Source organism: Rhinopithecus roxellana, chromosome 7 (genome assembly GCF_007565055.1).
Source record: "Rhinopithecus roxellana isolate Shanxi Qingling chromosome 7, ASM756505v1, whole genome shotgun sequence".
Lineage (NCBI taxonomy): Eukaryota > Metazoa > Chordata > Mammalia > Primates > Cercopithecidae > Rhinopithecus > Rhinopithecus roxellana.
In genome coordinates this window covers 20,913,221-20,929,441 of record NC_044555.1, presented here as the reverse complement: position 1 = coordinate 20,929,441, position 16,221 = coordinate 20,913,221, and the positions used below count along the sequence as shown (strand labels likewise).

At 50.4% G+C, this 16,221-nt stretch overlaps 1 protein-coding gene across 9 annotated transcripts; it reads right to left on the bottom strand.

Annotated features, from left to right (window-relative positions):
* Window positions 1–6,076: 6,076 nt before the first annotated feature.
* Window positions 6,077–16,221, bottom strand: FTSJ1 (FtsJ RNA 2'-O-methyltransferase 1). 9 transcript variants are annotated; one of them, XM_030934218.1, is made up of 13 exons: window positions 15,895–16,221; window positions 14,130–14,337; window positions 13,780–13,849; window positions 13,591–13,681; window positions 13,180–13,258; window positions 11,089–11,141; window positions 10,950–11,003; window positions 10,764–10,866; window positions 10,577–10,663; window positions 9,785–9,888; window positions 9,497–9,694; window positions 9,264–9,305; window positions 6,077–6,257 (listed from the first exon to the last, which is right to left on the bottom strand). In XM_030934218.1, exons 2-12 carry the CDS (start codon window positions 14,248–14,250, stop codon window positions 9,273–9,275), a joined length of 993 nt encoding a protein of 330 aa, XP_030790078.1. In that variant the 5' UTR covers window positions 14,251–14,337; window positions 15,895–16,221; the 3' UTR covers window positions 6,077–6,257; window positions 9,264–9,272. The 9 variants fall into 9 exon arrangements, with proteins under 9 accessions (XP_030790078.1, XP_010359414.1, XP_010359415.1 ...); XM_010361112.2 differs by having other exon boundaries at window positions 10,577–10,660; XM_010361113.2 differs by having other exon boundaries at window positions 9,785–9,882; window positions 10,577–10,660.

The following is a 16,221-nucleotide window of genomic DNA, read 5'->3' as shown; positions in this document are numbered from 1 at the left end:
GGGAACAGGTCCCCATGTGCCTGCTGCACCCTAGCATCTCCATGAGAATGCACACTTGAACTTATGTTGCCCACATGCACTTATAACCATACCTGCATTCAAAACAGCAAAGCGTGAATGCACACGCATGTGCCATGTATGTATGCATGCACAAAAGGACTGTCAATGTGCACACACGCGGGCATAAGCACACCATGCACTCCTGCATAACTTCACATGTGCTAGTACGCACACACCTATGTGCAGGCATGCATACCAATTATCCCAAGGCTCTTCTTCACCAACGCTGCATAACTGGTGATGGCTCCCAGCTCTGGCATTGGGCAGAACTTTCTTGTGAGGTACGGGCTGTGACTCATAATTCACTCCAGCTTTCCTCAGCTCCTTTGTCATCTAGAGAGACTCAGAACACTTGCCGCTTCCCTTGGGCTGCCATCGAGCCTGAGATGACACCACACCTATTCTCCCGAACCAAGGCATCGATGGCTCTAAAGCTGCATATGTGTTCTGCAGGAGCAACCTGGCATGAGCCAGGTGTGGGTGGAGTGTTAGAGGAAGCCTCGGGGCAGTTCTGAAAGCTCCCCAAGCAATTATTAGTCATTTTGTAATGTGGCGGAGGATATTCCATGGACACTACCCTCAGAACCTGTAGGAGTGCCACGGATTTCATCCCAGGCTTGCCCTGGGCCCCTCCTGCTGCCCCAGAGCCCCCTTCAGCTAGACAAGGAAGATGTACTGAATTTTCCTTCCTTTGCTTGAGCACTGGCTCCCCTCACACCTGGCCAACATGAGTCTCCTGAAATCAGCCTTGAAACTGAGAGGCAATTAGCTGCTTGGACTGCCTTAACAAAATACCTCAGACCGAGTGGCTTAAACCACAGACGTTTATTTTCTCACAGTTTTGGAGGCTGGAAGTTCAAGATCGAGGTGCTGGTAGGGTTGGTTTCTGGTGAGGCTTCTCTTTCTGGCTTGTAGGCAGCCACCTTCTTTCTCTGTCCTCACGTGGCTTTTCCTCTGCGTGCCCACAGGGAGAGAGGGAGGGAGCTTTGGCATCTCTTCCCTCTCTAATGAGGACACCAGTTCTATCAGATTAGGACCCTGCCCTTATGGCCTCATTTAACCTTAATTCCCCTCATCTCCAAGTACAGTCACATTGGGGATTAAAGCTTCAACAAAGGAATTTGCTGAATTCACAATTCAGTTCACAGCAGACAACAAAGGGAGCGCTACCTTGAGCAGTTGAGGGAGGCCCCGGTACCGCCTTTTCCTCAGGTGCATTCCTGAGATGCGTCTGTGCAGAAAGGAGAGGAGTAGGGACAGGCATGAGCACAGACTCTCTTGCAGAAATAGCAATCATTATTGCTTGCAAAGTACTGCACGTTTTTTTGTTTTGTTTTGTTTTTTGTTTTTTCTTTGCGACAGGGTCTTGCTCTGTTGTCCAGGCTGGAGTGCAGCGGCATGATCTCAGCTCACTGCCACCTCAACCTCCCAGGCTAAAACTATCCTCCCACCTCAGCCTCCCAAACTGCTGGGATTACAGGCATGAGCCACCATGCCTGGCCAGTACTGCACATTTTCCAAAAGTTGTAACTTAAATTTAAAGAGTTATAATTTACATACAATAAAGTTCACCCTCTTGGCATACAGTGCTCTGACTTTTGACAAACAATAACAGTTGAGTAGCCAGCACCACAGCAGCCAGAGGGATCCTGTTGCAACCCAAGTCAGCCCAGGGCCCTCCTCTGCTCAGAGCCCTGCCGTGGCTCTCATCTCTCTCAGAGAAAGAGCCAAAGTCCTCTCCGTGACCCACAAGGCCCTCTGGGTCCCCCTTGACCTCACCGCCCGCCACTGGCTCCTTGCTCACTCTGCTCCTGCCCCGCTGGCCTGTTCCTCAAATGTGCCAGGCACATCAGGGCCATTGCCTTAGGGCCTTTGCCTTTCTTTCTTTTTTTTGAGACAGAGTCTTGGCCTATCATCCAGGCTGGAGTGCAGTGGTACAATCTCAGCTCCCTGCAACCTCCACCTCCCAGGTTCAAGTGATTCACCTGCCTCAGCCTCCCAAGTAGCTGGGATTACAGACACCAACCACCATGCCCGGCTAATTTTTGTATTTTTAGTAGAGATGGGGTTTCACCATGTTGCCCAGGCTGGTCTCAAACTCCTGACCTCAGGTGATCTGCCCACCTTGGCCTCCCAAAGTGTTGGGATTACAGGTGTGAGCTACCACACACCCAGCCCTTCGCCTTTCCCTGGATCACTCTTCCTCTAGATATGCCCTCCTGGCTCACACTGACGGGGAAGAACACACTCCTGGGTTTACACTGACTGCTATAGGGACCTTCCCAGGGTCACTCAGCCTGGGGTGTGGATCCTCTTGGAATCACACAGGTGAGGGTGTAGACACTCATGATGTTACTAGATTTTGGAGTAAGAAATCCTGGGGTCATGCTGATTGTGGTGTAGCCACTCCTGGGGTCACGCAGAGTAGGGTGTGGCCACTCCTGAAGCATCACAGACTGGGATGTGTTCTCTTAGGGTCATACAGATTGGTGTGTGGGCAACAGTGGAGTCACGCAGACTGGAGTTAGGATAACCTCTTGGATCACCAAGTTTGGGGTGTGGACACTGGGGTCACACAGTCTGGAACAAGGACATGACTGAGGACACATAAACCGGGAAGTCGGCACCACTGTGGTCAAGTGACTGTGATGTGGACACTCCTGGATTCCCATAGGCTTGGCTGGGGACACTCCTGTGGTTACATGACTTGTGAAGCAGACTCTGCTGGGGTCACACAGACCCAGCTGTGGATATGCTTCATCTGTGTGACGGGGGGGTGAATGCCCCGAGTCATAAAGATTGGGGAAGGAACACTCCTGGGCCCCCAAGACTTGGTGTAGATCCTTCTAGACTCACACTGACTGGGGGGAGGGACACTCCTGGAGTCACACAGACTGTGTTGTGGACACTGTTGGTGTCACACCCACTGGAGTACAGACACCTCTCAGGACATGCAGGTAAGTGTGGATACTCCTGTGGTCACACAATTTGGTGTGAACATCCCTCTGGTCACACTGACTGGGAAATTGACTCCTGTGTGGTCACAGATACTGGGGTGTGAAGACTCCTATGGTCACACAGACAGGACCGTGCCCTCCCCTGGGTCACCCAGACTGGAATGTGGACCCACCAGTAGTCACTGGCACTGGAGTTTTACACTTCCGTGGTCACAATGACAGGAGAGTCGATAGTCTTCTGGTCATACAGATGGGGGAGTGCACCTGCCTGAGGCCGTCAAGATGAGTATAGACACACTAATAGCCAGAGACTATGGGGTTTGGACAACACCAGGGTCACATACGCTGGGAACTGGACATTACTTGTGTCATAAAAACTTGGGTGGGGATACTCCTGAGGTGGCTGGACTGGGGCAAAACCACTCCCAAAGCACCACAGACTGAGCTGTGGACACCCATGAGGTCACCCAGACTAGAGTATGGCCTCCTCTGTGGTCACAGTTTGAGGTAAACATTTATGGCACCACTAAGATGGCTATGGAAACTCCAAGCCATTGCCACTGCTGGACTCACAGAACCTGGCGTGAGGACACTCCTGAGGTCTCACAGGCTCTCGTGTGAACGCTGCTGAATTTGCACTGTAATGGGTATGGCTACACCTGTGGTCACATGGCCTTTTGTGTGGACACTTGTCATACATTGTTGGGCCGTGCATATTCATAGATTGGGGTGTGGACATTCCTGTGGTCACACTGACTTTGGTGAGAAGACTCCTGGGTTAAGTCACCATGGTGTGGACATTCCTAGACTGACACAAACTGGGGTCTGGACATTCCTGAAGTCACACGGACTGGGGTGTGGTTATTCTCGTGGTCAGAGACTAGAGTGTAGGCATGCCTATGAACACACGCTCCAGAGTTTAAACACCATTTCTGACTGCAGATTGGACAATGTTTGTCCCAGACTTGAGTGTGTATACTCCTGGGGTCACACACAGTAACTGGGGTGAGTCACAGTCAGGTGTGGAAACAGCTGGGGTCGCAGACTGGTATGTGGATACTCCTGAGGTCACTGGACCGTGGCGTGGATAGTCCTTGGATCACAGAGTACGTGAGTTTCTAAGGACACAGGATTAAGCTGTAGAAAACACTTCTGTTCGTCTAGTTGGGGAGTTTCTGTCAGCTCCTGTTCATTAAGTTATAGAAATTGAGGACTGCAGTCCAGGTAGACTTTCTGACGTTGCTTTTTTTTTTGAGACAGAGTCTCACTCTGTTGTCCAGGCTGGAGTGCAGTGGCACGACCTTGGCTCACTGTAACCTTCATTTCCCGGGTTCAGGTGATTCTCCTGCCTCAGTCTCCCGAGTAGCTGGGATTACAGGCATACACCACTACACCCAGCTAATTTTTGTATTTTTGGTAGAGACGGGGTTTCACTATGTTGGCCAGACTGGTCTCGAACTCCTGACCTCAAGTGATCCGCCCACCTCAGCCTCCCAAAGTGCTGGGATTACAGGCATGAGCCACCGTGCCTGGCCCTGACGTTTCTTTAAGTCAGGTTCTTAACCTAAAAAATTTGTTCTGGAGGCCAGGCGCAGTGGTTCACGCATGGAATCCCAGCACTTTGGGAGGCCGAGGCGGGCAGATCACCTGAGGTCAGGAGTTCAAGACCAGCCTGGATAACATGGTGAAACCCCGTCTCTACTAAAAATACAAAAATTAGCCGGGCATGGTAGTGGGCACCTGTAATCCCAGTTACTTGGGAGGCTGAGGCAGGAGAATCGCTTGAACCTGGGAGGCAGAGGTTGCAGTGAGCCGAGGTCGCACCACTGCACTCCAGCCTTGGCAACAAGACCAAGACTCCGTCTCAAAAAAAAAAAAAAAAAGAGGCCGAGGTGGGCAGATCACTTGAGGCAAGGAGTTCAAGACCAGCCTGGCCAACATGGCAAAACCCCATCTCTACTAAAAATATAAAAAATTAGCTGGGTGTGGTGGTGCATGCCTGTAATCCCAGCTACTCAGGAGGCTGAAGCAGGAGAATTGCTTGAACCCAGGAGGTGGAGGTTGCGGTGAGCCAAGATCACGCCATCGCACTCCAGCCTGGGCGACAGAGCAAAATTCTGTCTCAAAATAAATAAATAAATTTGTTCTGCGGAACCCTTTGGCATCTGGTTAAATCTGTGAACCCCTTCACAGAATATTTTTAAAAGTATATACACACACATACACACACACACAGATGACAATGGAAGCCAATTACATTGAATTACAATTATTACTATATATTAAATTGAAACAAAATTGAGCTGCAGTCATATATGGGCTTTTTAATTAATACATCAACTTATAGGATCTGCTATCATTCCAAGAGGTGACAAATATGAACAATACTTCAAGATGCCCTTTATTGTTACATTACAGTTATTGTAACTGGTTTGTATTGGTGGGAAAATCCCAGGTACTGCTTTTACTATTGTGATTTGTTGCCAGCATTTATAACTTGGGAGTAAGGCTAAAGTTGTTTTATTGCTGAAAATAAAGATGTAACATTTTCTTCCATCAAGTTTATGGTTACCCCTGGCTTCTATCCAGGTTAAGAATCCCTGCTTTTAGGGAAATTTCTGGATATAATCAGGACACTCCTGAAAAGGTTTAAAGAAGAGGTAAGACCTCACTCAAGAATTCCCACTGACTCTGTCTCAAAAAATAAAATAAAATAAAATAAAATAGGCCGGGCGCGGTGGCTCAAGCCTGTAATCCCAGCACTTTGGGAGGCCGAGACAGGCGGATCACAAGGTCAGGAGATCGAGACCATCCTGGCTAATACGGTGAAACCCTGTCTCTACTAAAGAATACAAAAAACTAGCCGGGCGACGAGGCGGGCGCCTGTAGTCCCAGCTACTTGGGAGGTGGAGGCAGGAGAATGGTGTAAACCTGGAAGGCGGAGCTTGCAGTGAGCTGAGATCCGGCCACCGCACTCCAGCCTGGGCGACAGAGCCAGACTCTGTCTCAAAAAAAAAAAAAAAAAAAAAAAAAAAAAAAAAAAAAAAAAAAGAATTCCCACTGCAGTGCGGACAGACTTCTATGCTTTCTTTCCTTGTTGTCTTCAGGGTTGTTGCAGATCCCTCCTCAGGGCTTGTTTGTCCAGGCCTCGTTGATGAGATGATATTTTGAAAACAAGTTCATCAACAAGTTCTGGTTTTTCTGATACTGAGCAGTTTCTGAGTTGTATCAGCTTGCCAGCTAACCAAAAGTCAAAGAAAATTTTTTGTTTGTTTTGTTTTTTTAGAGACAGGGTCTTGCTCTGTCACCCAGGCTGGAGTGCAGTGGAGCTCCATCATAGCTTACAACATCCTTAACCTCCCAAGCTCGGCTGGGCGCGGTGGCTCAAGCCTGTAATCCCAGCACTTTGGGAGGCCGAGACGGGCGGATCACGAGGTCAGGAGATCGAGACCATCCTGGTTAACACGGTGAAACCCCGTCTCTACTAAAAAATACAAAAAACTAGCCGGGCGAGGTGGCGGGCGCCTGTAGTCCCAGCTACTCGGGAGGCTGAGGCAGGAGAATGGCGTAAACCCGGGAGGCGGAACTTGCAGTGAGCTGAGATCTGGTCACTGCACTCCAGCCCGGGCGACAGAGCGAGACTCCGTCTCAAAAAAAAAAAAAAAAAAAAACCTCCTAAGCTCAAGTGATCCTCCTGCCTCAGCCTCCCAAGTAGCTGGGATTACAGGCGGGCATGTGCTACCACACCCAGCTAACTCTGCTGCTAACATTTTTGTGACATTTCCTCCTACTTTTATGGCGAACCATGACATACAGAAAATGCATATATATTCAGTTTCATGAATAACTACAAGGTGTTATTTGGTGTAATTGCAGGATGTTCACTGTCATTTTTGTACAGTTCTCTACAGTGAATGTACCACGATTTCATGGGCATACTACAGATAGTGCTGCTAACAACACTCTAGGACTCAATTCCTTTTTTTTTTATTCAGATGGAGTCTCACTCTGTCGCCCAGGCTGGAGTGCAGTGGCATATTCTCAGCTCACTGCAACCTCCACCTCCCAGGTTCAAGTGATTCCTGCCTCAGCCTCCTGAGTAGCTGAGATTACAGGCGCCCACCACCAGGCCTGGCTAATTTTTGTATTTTTAGTAGAGATGGGGTTTTGCCATGTTGGTCAGGCTGGTCTTGAACTCCTGACCTCAGGCGATCCACCCACCTCGGCCTCTCAAAGTGCTGGGATTACAGGCGTTGAGCCACCACGCCCGGCCTCTAGGACTCACTTTTTAGGAGTGGAACTGGCACACATGCAGCTTTAGTAGGTAATGCCTAAGTTTTCCACAGTGGCTGCACCATTTTACCTTCCCAGTAGCGTGTACGAGGCTTTCAATTGCTGCATATCCTTCCAAATACTTAGTGTTGTTGATATTTTGAGTTTTCATTTGCATTTTCCTGATGAGCAGCTTTTCATGTGCTTACTGGTCACTCTCGTTTTTTTCCTTATTGATTTACAGGATCCTTTAAATATTAGAAATTGTAAATCTCTTTCACACAATGATTTGCTGTTTCAGTTTCCCTTAAGGTGGCTTCTTGTGGCCGGGTGTGCTGGCTCACGCCTGTAATCCCAGCACTTTGGGAGGCCTGAGGCAGGCAGATTTTGTGAGGTCAGGAATTCGAGACCAGCATGGCCAACATGGCGAAACCCCATCTCTACGAAAAATACAAAAGTTAGCTGGGTGAGGGGGCAGCATGTGTCTGTAATCCCAGCTACTCAGGAGGCTGAGGCAGGAGAATCTCTTGAACCCGGGAGGCAGAGGTTGGAGTGAGCTGAGATAGGGCCACTGCACTCCATCCAGTCTGGGCGACAGAGCGAGACTCCGTCTCAAAACAAAACAAAAAAGGCAGGGTGCGGTGGCTCATGCCTCTAATCCCAGCACTTTGGGAGGCCGAGGCGGGTGGATCACCCGAGGTCAGGAGTTTGAGACCAGTCTGGCCAACATGGCGAAACCCCATCTCTACTAAAAATGTAAAAATTAGCCATGCATGGTGGCGGGCACCTGTAATCCCAGTTACTCGGGAGGCTGAGGCAGGAGAATCGCCTGAACCCGGTAGATGGAGGTTGCAGTGAGCTGAGATTACGCCACCACACTCCAGCCTGGGTAACAGAGCAAGACTCTGCTTCAAAAAAAAAAAAAGGTGACTTTTTGTGATGGCTGACTTAGTCTGAATAACCTGCTATGCCATTGTCAGAAAGGGCCATCCTCTAACATTGTGGTTTTAGCACATTTGGCTATGGATAAACTTTCCTCCCATACCATGTGCAGTTCCACCTTTGGGACTTGGCTATTTCCTTTACCCGGAATGCTCTTTCCTCAGATAAACACACAGCTTCCCTCCAGCAATGCCTTTAGGTCTTTGCTCAGACATTACCTCTGAGGAGTGTCTGAGGCCTTCTATGACAACCCTTTTAAAAAGTGCAAACTGGCTGGGCGCAGTGGCTCATGCCTGTAATCCTGGTACTTTGGGAGGCCGAGGATGGCAGATCGCTTGAGCCCAGTAGATCGAGACCAGTCTGGGCAACATGGTGAAACTCCATCTCCCCTAAAAATACAAAAATTTGCCGGGCATGGAGGTGCACGCCTGTAGTCCCAGCCACTCCGGAGGCTGAGGTGGGAGGATTTTTTGAGCCCGGGAGATTGCACCACTGAACTCCAGCCTGGGCTACAGAGTGAGACCTTGTCTCAAAACAAAAACACCAAAAGATGAAAACTGCCATGCCTAGAATTCCTGATTCTCTTCACCTTGCTTTACTTTTTTCTATTTTTCATATCCCATATTACTCTTACTTATTATATATATTGCAAGATATGTAAATTGAAAAATGCAAGCTATATAGTATATGTGTGTATGTAAACTCTAGAACTTACAGACTGTTTTATTGATTGTTGCTTCTTTTCCAAACTGGAAGTACTGTGAGAGCCAAGATATTTCTGTTTTGCTCCCTGCTCTATCTCCAAACCTAGAACAATGCCTGGCACACAGTATGTGCTCAATAAATGTTTACTGAATGCCTCAAATGTAAAATGCTTAAAGCAGTTCCTGCCATACAACAATAGATGTTTAAAAAAGGGTTTGTTGATTAAAATCTTATCAGTTGACATAAAAATTTCAAAGGTGAAATTTTACTGAGGTTTTTCATAAAGGTTGCCCTTACTCAAACCTTTAGATAACAAGGCAAACTTACCGTAACGGGTTAAGGTGAACAACTCATTTCATTGTCTTCCATCTACTCAATAAAAAGAAAAGTGACTCACATATTTGGTGAAATTTTTCCATTCATTATGCTTGGTTTTACCAATTTTTTATAGCTATTGGGAGGCAGGAAAGGGAATTTTGGCCCCAGAAACCATGAGATTTGGGTCAGAAAGAGGCACACGGGGAAGGGGTCAATGTGGGTTGAGAGTCACATTTCCAGACCTCAGGGGCCAGCAGGCTGTGGCGCTGAGGGGTGACCAGGGGCTGGGGAAACGTGTCTACTCTGCTGATGGGGCAGTCCTGGGGGCGGATCTCCTTGGCCAGCTGCCCCTTCTTCTTCAAGGTGCAGGCCTCCTGGTATGGTGGCGAGATGGGGGGCTGTGTGGGTGGAGTGTACTTGTACTCTGAGCCGCCCTCTAGCTGCAGAGACAGAGGGGTAGGGAGATAGTGAGGACCTGGGAATCTAGGACAGCCTTGCTCCCACCCACCTACTGTTGGTTGGGCACTCACGTCCAGTGGGTAACTGCGGTCCGAATCATAGGAGCTCAGGTCCCCACAAGTCACAAAAGGCACAATGATGCGGGTGGGACCATCCAGCTGGTTGAAATCTGGGTCTTAGGAACAGGGGGAGATAACTGAGGACAAGGTCTGGATGCCTGGGGCCAGTCATGACACAGGCAGCAGTATGGTTGCCAAGCCCTCCCCACAGATCTACCAGCTACTCTCTTCACACCCCACCAGAAATCCTTCATTTGGTTCAGATCACCTCCTTGGGGAGGCCCTCCATAATCACGCCTTCTAAAACATTGGTGCCCTGCTCTTTTTCACTGTATGTATGTCCACCTGACATTGGATTATATGCTGCCTGGATGACATCTCCCTCACTCAAATGTCATCCCAGGGGCAGGCTCTGTCTCTTCCTGCTAGAGGCTTAAGGGGCAAAAGTTTCACACCAAGGAGGCTTCCACCTGGGGGCGTGACTGATATCTTCCTAGGAGAGAATGTCCTTAGGTAGGTGGAGCCTCCACTGGGGCAGGGCTCAGGATCCTCCTGGGATGGAATTTTCACCAGGCCCAAGAATTACCACTAGAGGACTGCCTGGGCTGAAGCTCCTCCTGGGACAAAATACCCATAAAGGGATGGGATTTCCACCAGAAAATGGGGCTGAGGACCCCCTTGGGAAAAAAATTCCCATGAGGGGACAGAGCCTCCACCAGGGGGTGAGGCTGTGGGCCCTCAAGGGACCTAGATTGCATAAGGTGCGGCAGAGTCCCCCAGGGTGACCCATGCTCCAGCTCTCACCGTAAGAATGGTCCAGCAGGGGTTTGCTCAGGTCCGGGATGAAGCCCTCGGGAGGGTCATAGCCCTGACAGACAGCAAAGGCCTCTGCTGGGGGAAGGTGGAATGAGGCGTGACTGCCGCATCCTCCTCGTGCAGGCGGCATCCCAGAAATCCGGGTCTGCCTGCCTGGCCCCTCCACCCCACTGACCGATGCTGGAGTTCCGGCTGCTCCTGGGCTTGGCACACAGCACGCTGGAGAAGAAGACCCGCAGCTGGCTGTAGAGGAGCGTCACATCCCGGCCTCGGAATATCTGCAGGGTGGGAAGGCAAAGACAGCGGGTGAGGTTGGCCCTCAGCGATCTCTCTCTACTCCACCAGGTTCCTTGAGACTTACCTTGGCCACAAAGCAGCCCCCTGGCTTCAGGACATGTGTAGCAATGTTCAGAGCCTGTGGGCAGGACAGACGGCTGAGGCTGAGGTGGAGACAGCCAGGAGGGGGCCAAAGTGGGTCAGGGGTGGCCAGGGTTACTCACAGCTAGGAGAAGCTGGGCCTGCATATACTCATCAACATCATGGAGGCCGGTTACTGTGGCAAGAGGAACAGCATTAGGGGTGCCCATCCTGCTCTGTGCATCTTCTTGTACCACACAGATCAGACACTAAAAACATTTTCCAGGCTCTCTTACTGCTAAGGTTCTGGATGCAAATTACTATCTGCCAACTGGATGCATATTCTGAGCTCCTAACCCTTAGGAACTCACTTCAATTCTAAAATGACCTCACGTACAAGCATCATTATCATTTCCACCTCCAGCCCAGACTGCTCCTCTGAACTTCAGATTCACAAATCAGATTCCACATCTCCAATACTCCTGACCTCCAAACTCCTGACTTACCTCCCAAACCTGCTCCTCCCACCATCCCCACCATCTCATCTGAGCTTTCTAGTTGTTCAGCTCCAAAACCTTAGTCACCTCTGATGCTCCCCCCGCATCCTCTCCTCACATCCACATTGAAATCATTAACATATCTATTTTCAAAAGATCTGACTTGATCTTCTTCTCTCCACCACTGCCCCCACCCATTATCACTTGCCTGGACTACTCTACCCCGGAGCCCCTGCTTCTGCCCTTGGCCCTCACACAGCTCATAGCAGCCCAAGCCCAGCACAGTCCTCTTCTCCTCACAACCCTCTCATGGTTTTCTTCAAGCTCTCATCTCGGTGAAAATGCCAACATCCTCACCATGGCCCACGAGGCCCTATAGGACCTGTCCCCTGTCACCTCTCTGATGTTACCTTTTACCACTCTCCTCCTCACTCTGTTCCAACCACAGTGATCTCCTTGTCATTACTCATACATAGCAAGTACCCTCCTGCCTCAGGAACTTTGCATGGGCTGGAATTTTTCCTGGATTGCTCTTCCTTCAGACATATCCATAGCTTACTCCCCCACCTCCTTTAGTCTCTGCTGTTAAGTCAGTGAGGACTTCCCCATCCACTTCATTTAAAATTCCAACAGGTACTCCTGCTTTCCTCCTGCTCAATGATTTCCCTATGGTACCTATCCCCCACCCCACCTTTTTTTTTTTTTTTTTTTTTTTTGAGACAGATTTTCGCTCTTATTGCCCAGGCTGGAGTGCAATGACGCGATCTCGGCTCACTGCAACCTCCACCTCCCGGGTTCAAGTGATTCTCCTGTCTTAGTCTCCCAAGTAGCTGGGATTACAGGCACATGCCACCACACCTGGCTAATTTTTATATTTTTAGTAGAGACGGGGTTTCATCATATTGGTTAGGCTAAGGTCTCGAACTCCTGACCTCAGGTGATCTGCCCGCCTCGGCCTCCAAAAGTGCTGGGATTACAGGCGTGAGCCACTATGCCTGGCCTCCCCACCCCGTTTTTTTAGAGACTCTGTTGCCCAGGCTGGAGTGCAGTGGTGCAATCAAAGTGTACTGTAACCTCGACCTCTTGGGCTCAAGTGATCCTCCCACCTCAGTCTCCTAGTAACTGGGACTACGGGCATATGCACCACCAAGCCCAGCTAATTTTTTAGACAGGGTCTTGCTGTGTTGCAAGATTGGTCTCAAACTCCTGCCTCAAGTGTTCCTCTCACCTCATCCTCCCAAAGCACTGGGATTACAGGTAGAAGCCACCATGCCTGGCTGCATCCCCTTTTAACGGTACAAAGCTCAATCATTTATTTTCTTTTCCATTTGCTCCCACTAGAACATCAGCTCCATGAGGTTAAAGATTAATGGAATTTTATTCATGAATGTTTTCCCAACACAATAGGTGCTCAGTAAATGTGTGTTGAATGGCTGGCTGGCTGAAAACGAATGAACAGTGCAACGGAATTGGACAATTGCAGAGAGATGAGAGCAGGGAAAGGTAGACAACAGACATGAAACTCAAAGGGTGGGGTGCAAGTGGGAGGAAGAGAGAGGCAGAGAGAGAGCAGGCAGCAGAGGTAGGGAAAAGTTGCCAGATGTGGGAGAAAGCTGAGAAAAGAAGGGAGAAGCAGGGAGTAACTGAAGAGGTGAGTAAGTCAACTAAGGTGGGAGATACAGAGAAGGACACGCACAGGGGCCTCCGCCTGGCCTCCCACTTTCTGTTGCTATTTACCATCAGGAGCCCCGTCACACACCACTAGGTCCGCAGGGCAGCCCTTAAAGTGCTGGATGATCTCCTTGGCAGTGGACAGCTATGGAGAGAGGGAGGATGAGTGGCCCCACGGCCCTCCACTGCTGCCCTCAGATCCCGCCTGCCCATGGTCCTGGCCCACAGACCCTGGGTCAGCCAAATTCCCAGGCTTTGCCTCTCTAAGATTGGACTCCATCTCTGGGGACCCAGCATCATCATTTTCTGCTGTGTCTCTGCAATGATGACCCATTGGCTGTTTCTCCATGGTTACTCTCTCATTCTCTTTCTCTCTCTCTGTTTCCATCACCTCTCCGTTGCTCTTCCATTCTGCATAGACCCCAGGTAAGGGCCTTCACCCAGGATATACCCCAATACCCTCAGCCATGCTCTTACCTGGGTGATGTCCCCCTGGATCTGTACCACACCTGGTAGTGGAGCCATAGCCTGCAGGTCCACAGCCACCACGTGGCCGGACCCTTGGCCCCTGTGGACAACATGGCCCACATCAGCCTAGTTTCACTCCTGGGCCCCTCCCACCCAGCTGGCCCTCCTGGGTCTCCCATCTGGGACCCCCACACTTACCCAATCTTCTGACTCAGCACCTGGCTCCAGCTGCCCGGGGCTGCACACAGGTCAACTGCCCGTGTCACGCCTGGGCATACATAGTGAAAGCATCCTGGTCAGCTGTACCCACTTCTCCAACCTGGAGACCCTTGCAAAGTTCACCCCTCTCCCTTGGGGAGCACCCACATATCTCCACTGCCCAGGTGCCCAACTCCTCTCCGGTATTCTGCCTATCTTCCTGCCTGTCTCCCTGCCCCAGAGACCCTCTGAGTCAGCCCACCTACCATAGGGAGCTCTGCAGACCTAGCCTACTTGTCTACCTCCTGTGCCCACCTCACCGCCCAGTGACCTGCCCACCAGTCAGGGACCTTGGAAGAGTTGGAATTCCTTATCCAGTTGTAGCAGTTTGAAGGCGCTGCGAGCACGCCAGCCATTCTCCTTAGCCAGGCGGTAGTAGACATCCCGCTTGTCCTTCGACGTCCGTCCCATTTCAGACACCAGTTGCCCAAGGACCTGCCGACAGTCAGCTGATGCCGGCCAGTATCAGTAACCAGATGAGTGGGCTACCACCTACCTCTGTAGGGCGGAGAGAACCATACAAACTAAACTGGGCTCATCTGACCCACATGATAGCTCACACAGAAGATGGGCTGACTGAAGCCCTGGAACTGACCCCACTGACCTTATAGGGTCCAAAGGACCCTATCACTGAACTCTCAGGCTCCATTGCTTATCACACAGACCCTCCTCGTCCCCATCACTTACCCCCCAGTTCCTACAAAAGACCCCATAAACCCAACATTAATCCCATAGATGGCCAACTTGTGAGCCTGTCCACCTCCCATCACTGTCACCCACACTCCACACATTAAACCCTGTAACTGTCACTATCAACCCTTCTCTGCCCACGTCATGCCCATTAAAATCTCACTGACTGTATCCCCAGTTGTCCTCATTGCCTCTAGATTCATATAGTCCTATCAGCCCCCATTAATCCCTTGCTTTCCACCTTTATCCTAATACTACTTCATTGTACCTCCCACTCCCTATATCTCTCTCATTTCGCCCCATTCCCCATTAATCCCTTAGACGATTAGGCCCCCTTTATTACTACATCCTTATGAACCTCTAATAATGCCTGGAGAATCATGGTCTATTAGTTCCCCATTGAGCATTCAATTACTGATTTATCAGCCCCCATTAACTCAGTTTTCTCCAATAGACCCTTCATAGATCACAGCACTAGCCCCCTGCCCTGTAACCCTTTCATTAACAAACACGTTACTCCCTGATGATCACACATCAGTTGCCCATTCTCCCCTCACTGTCCACCCCGCTCTCCATGGATCCATCACTGGATGATCACACTCCAACAGTTTACTATTCACCTACTATGTAGCAACAAAAGTTAACCCCCAACCCTAGTTTACTATTACCCTCTCTTTGCTCACTCTGTCCCCTAATTCCTCGATGGTCATGCCACCATAGCCCAACTATTGACTCTGACTACAACACCATCAGCCTCTCATTATCTCTTCTTTCACCACGGCCCCTTGATCATGACCCCCATTCATCTATTATTCCCCCCACAGCCTCACCATCATCCTTGCCATTACTATGTCCCATCACTTTCCATTAACCCGTTGAATATCATACCTCCATCAATCCCTGGGGGATCACGTTCCTATCCACCACTCGTTATATTCTAGTTGCTTACTCTGCCATCCCCTCATTAATCAATCAATGAACAACACTTAGACTAAAATATTCTTATTAGCCCCCATTGATTCCCCAGTAACACCCCACCCTCGCGCTCCAACCAACCTCCCATTAAACAGCCTTCTGACCACACTCCCTGTCCCTCCTCATCAATACCTCAAAGATCATAGCTCCATCGGGGCCACCGGGTCCCAGGCGGCTCCGACCGCTGCGTCCCATGTCCCCACCTCGAACCCAGCCCGTCTACGGGTCCCCTTCTGCAGACAAACCTTGGGTCTAGAACCCACCCGGTGCCAGCCGCCCGAACCATACACAGCTGCGGCGCCCAGGGCGAACCTCCTCCTTTCCCTGCAGTCAGGACAGTTCCTCAATAGTTTCCGCCCGCATCCCTGTCCTCCGTGCCCCAGGGCCCACCTTAGTTTTCGGAGCAGGGTGGTCTGCGAGCAGCCTGTGCCTCGGCGAGAGCGCAAACGGGCGACAAGTCGTAGAGCTTCAGTTTGCGTTCGTAGTCCACCAGAATGCCCGGGGGACAAGCCTATGAGCTGTCGCAGCGTGGCAAACTCGCTATCGTGGACCGCCCAGGCTCAAGCGTGCAGGGACCTGATGTGAACGTAGAACGTGAGTCCCGTCATCTATCGTCGACGTACCCGAGGCTCGCGAACTGCGTTTCCCGGCATGCAACGGGCACGCCCAAAGCGGCTGAATCCACGCACTGCGTGGCTGAAGCGCCGCGACGCGCAA

Bases quoted from the DNA above. Each gene is read 5' to 3' on its own strand.
- FTSJ1 (XM_030934215.1), bottom strand. From the start codon at position 14,250: ATGGGACGGACGTCGAAGGACAAGCGGGATGTCTACTACCGCCTGGCT. The intron at 10,664-10,763 runs GTCAGTGGGGTG...ACCTTCCCCCAG, and splicing joins CAGCCGGAACTCCAGCATCG to CAGAGGCCTTTGCTGTCTGT. The intron at 9,695-9,784 runs GTGAGTGCCCAA...CTGTCTCTGCAG, and splicing joins ACCGCAGTTACCCACTGGAC to CTAGAGGGCGGCTCAGAGTA.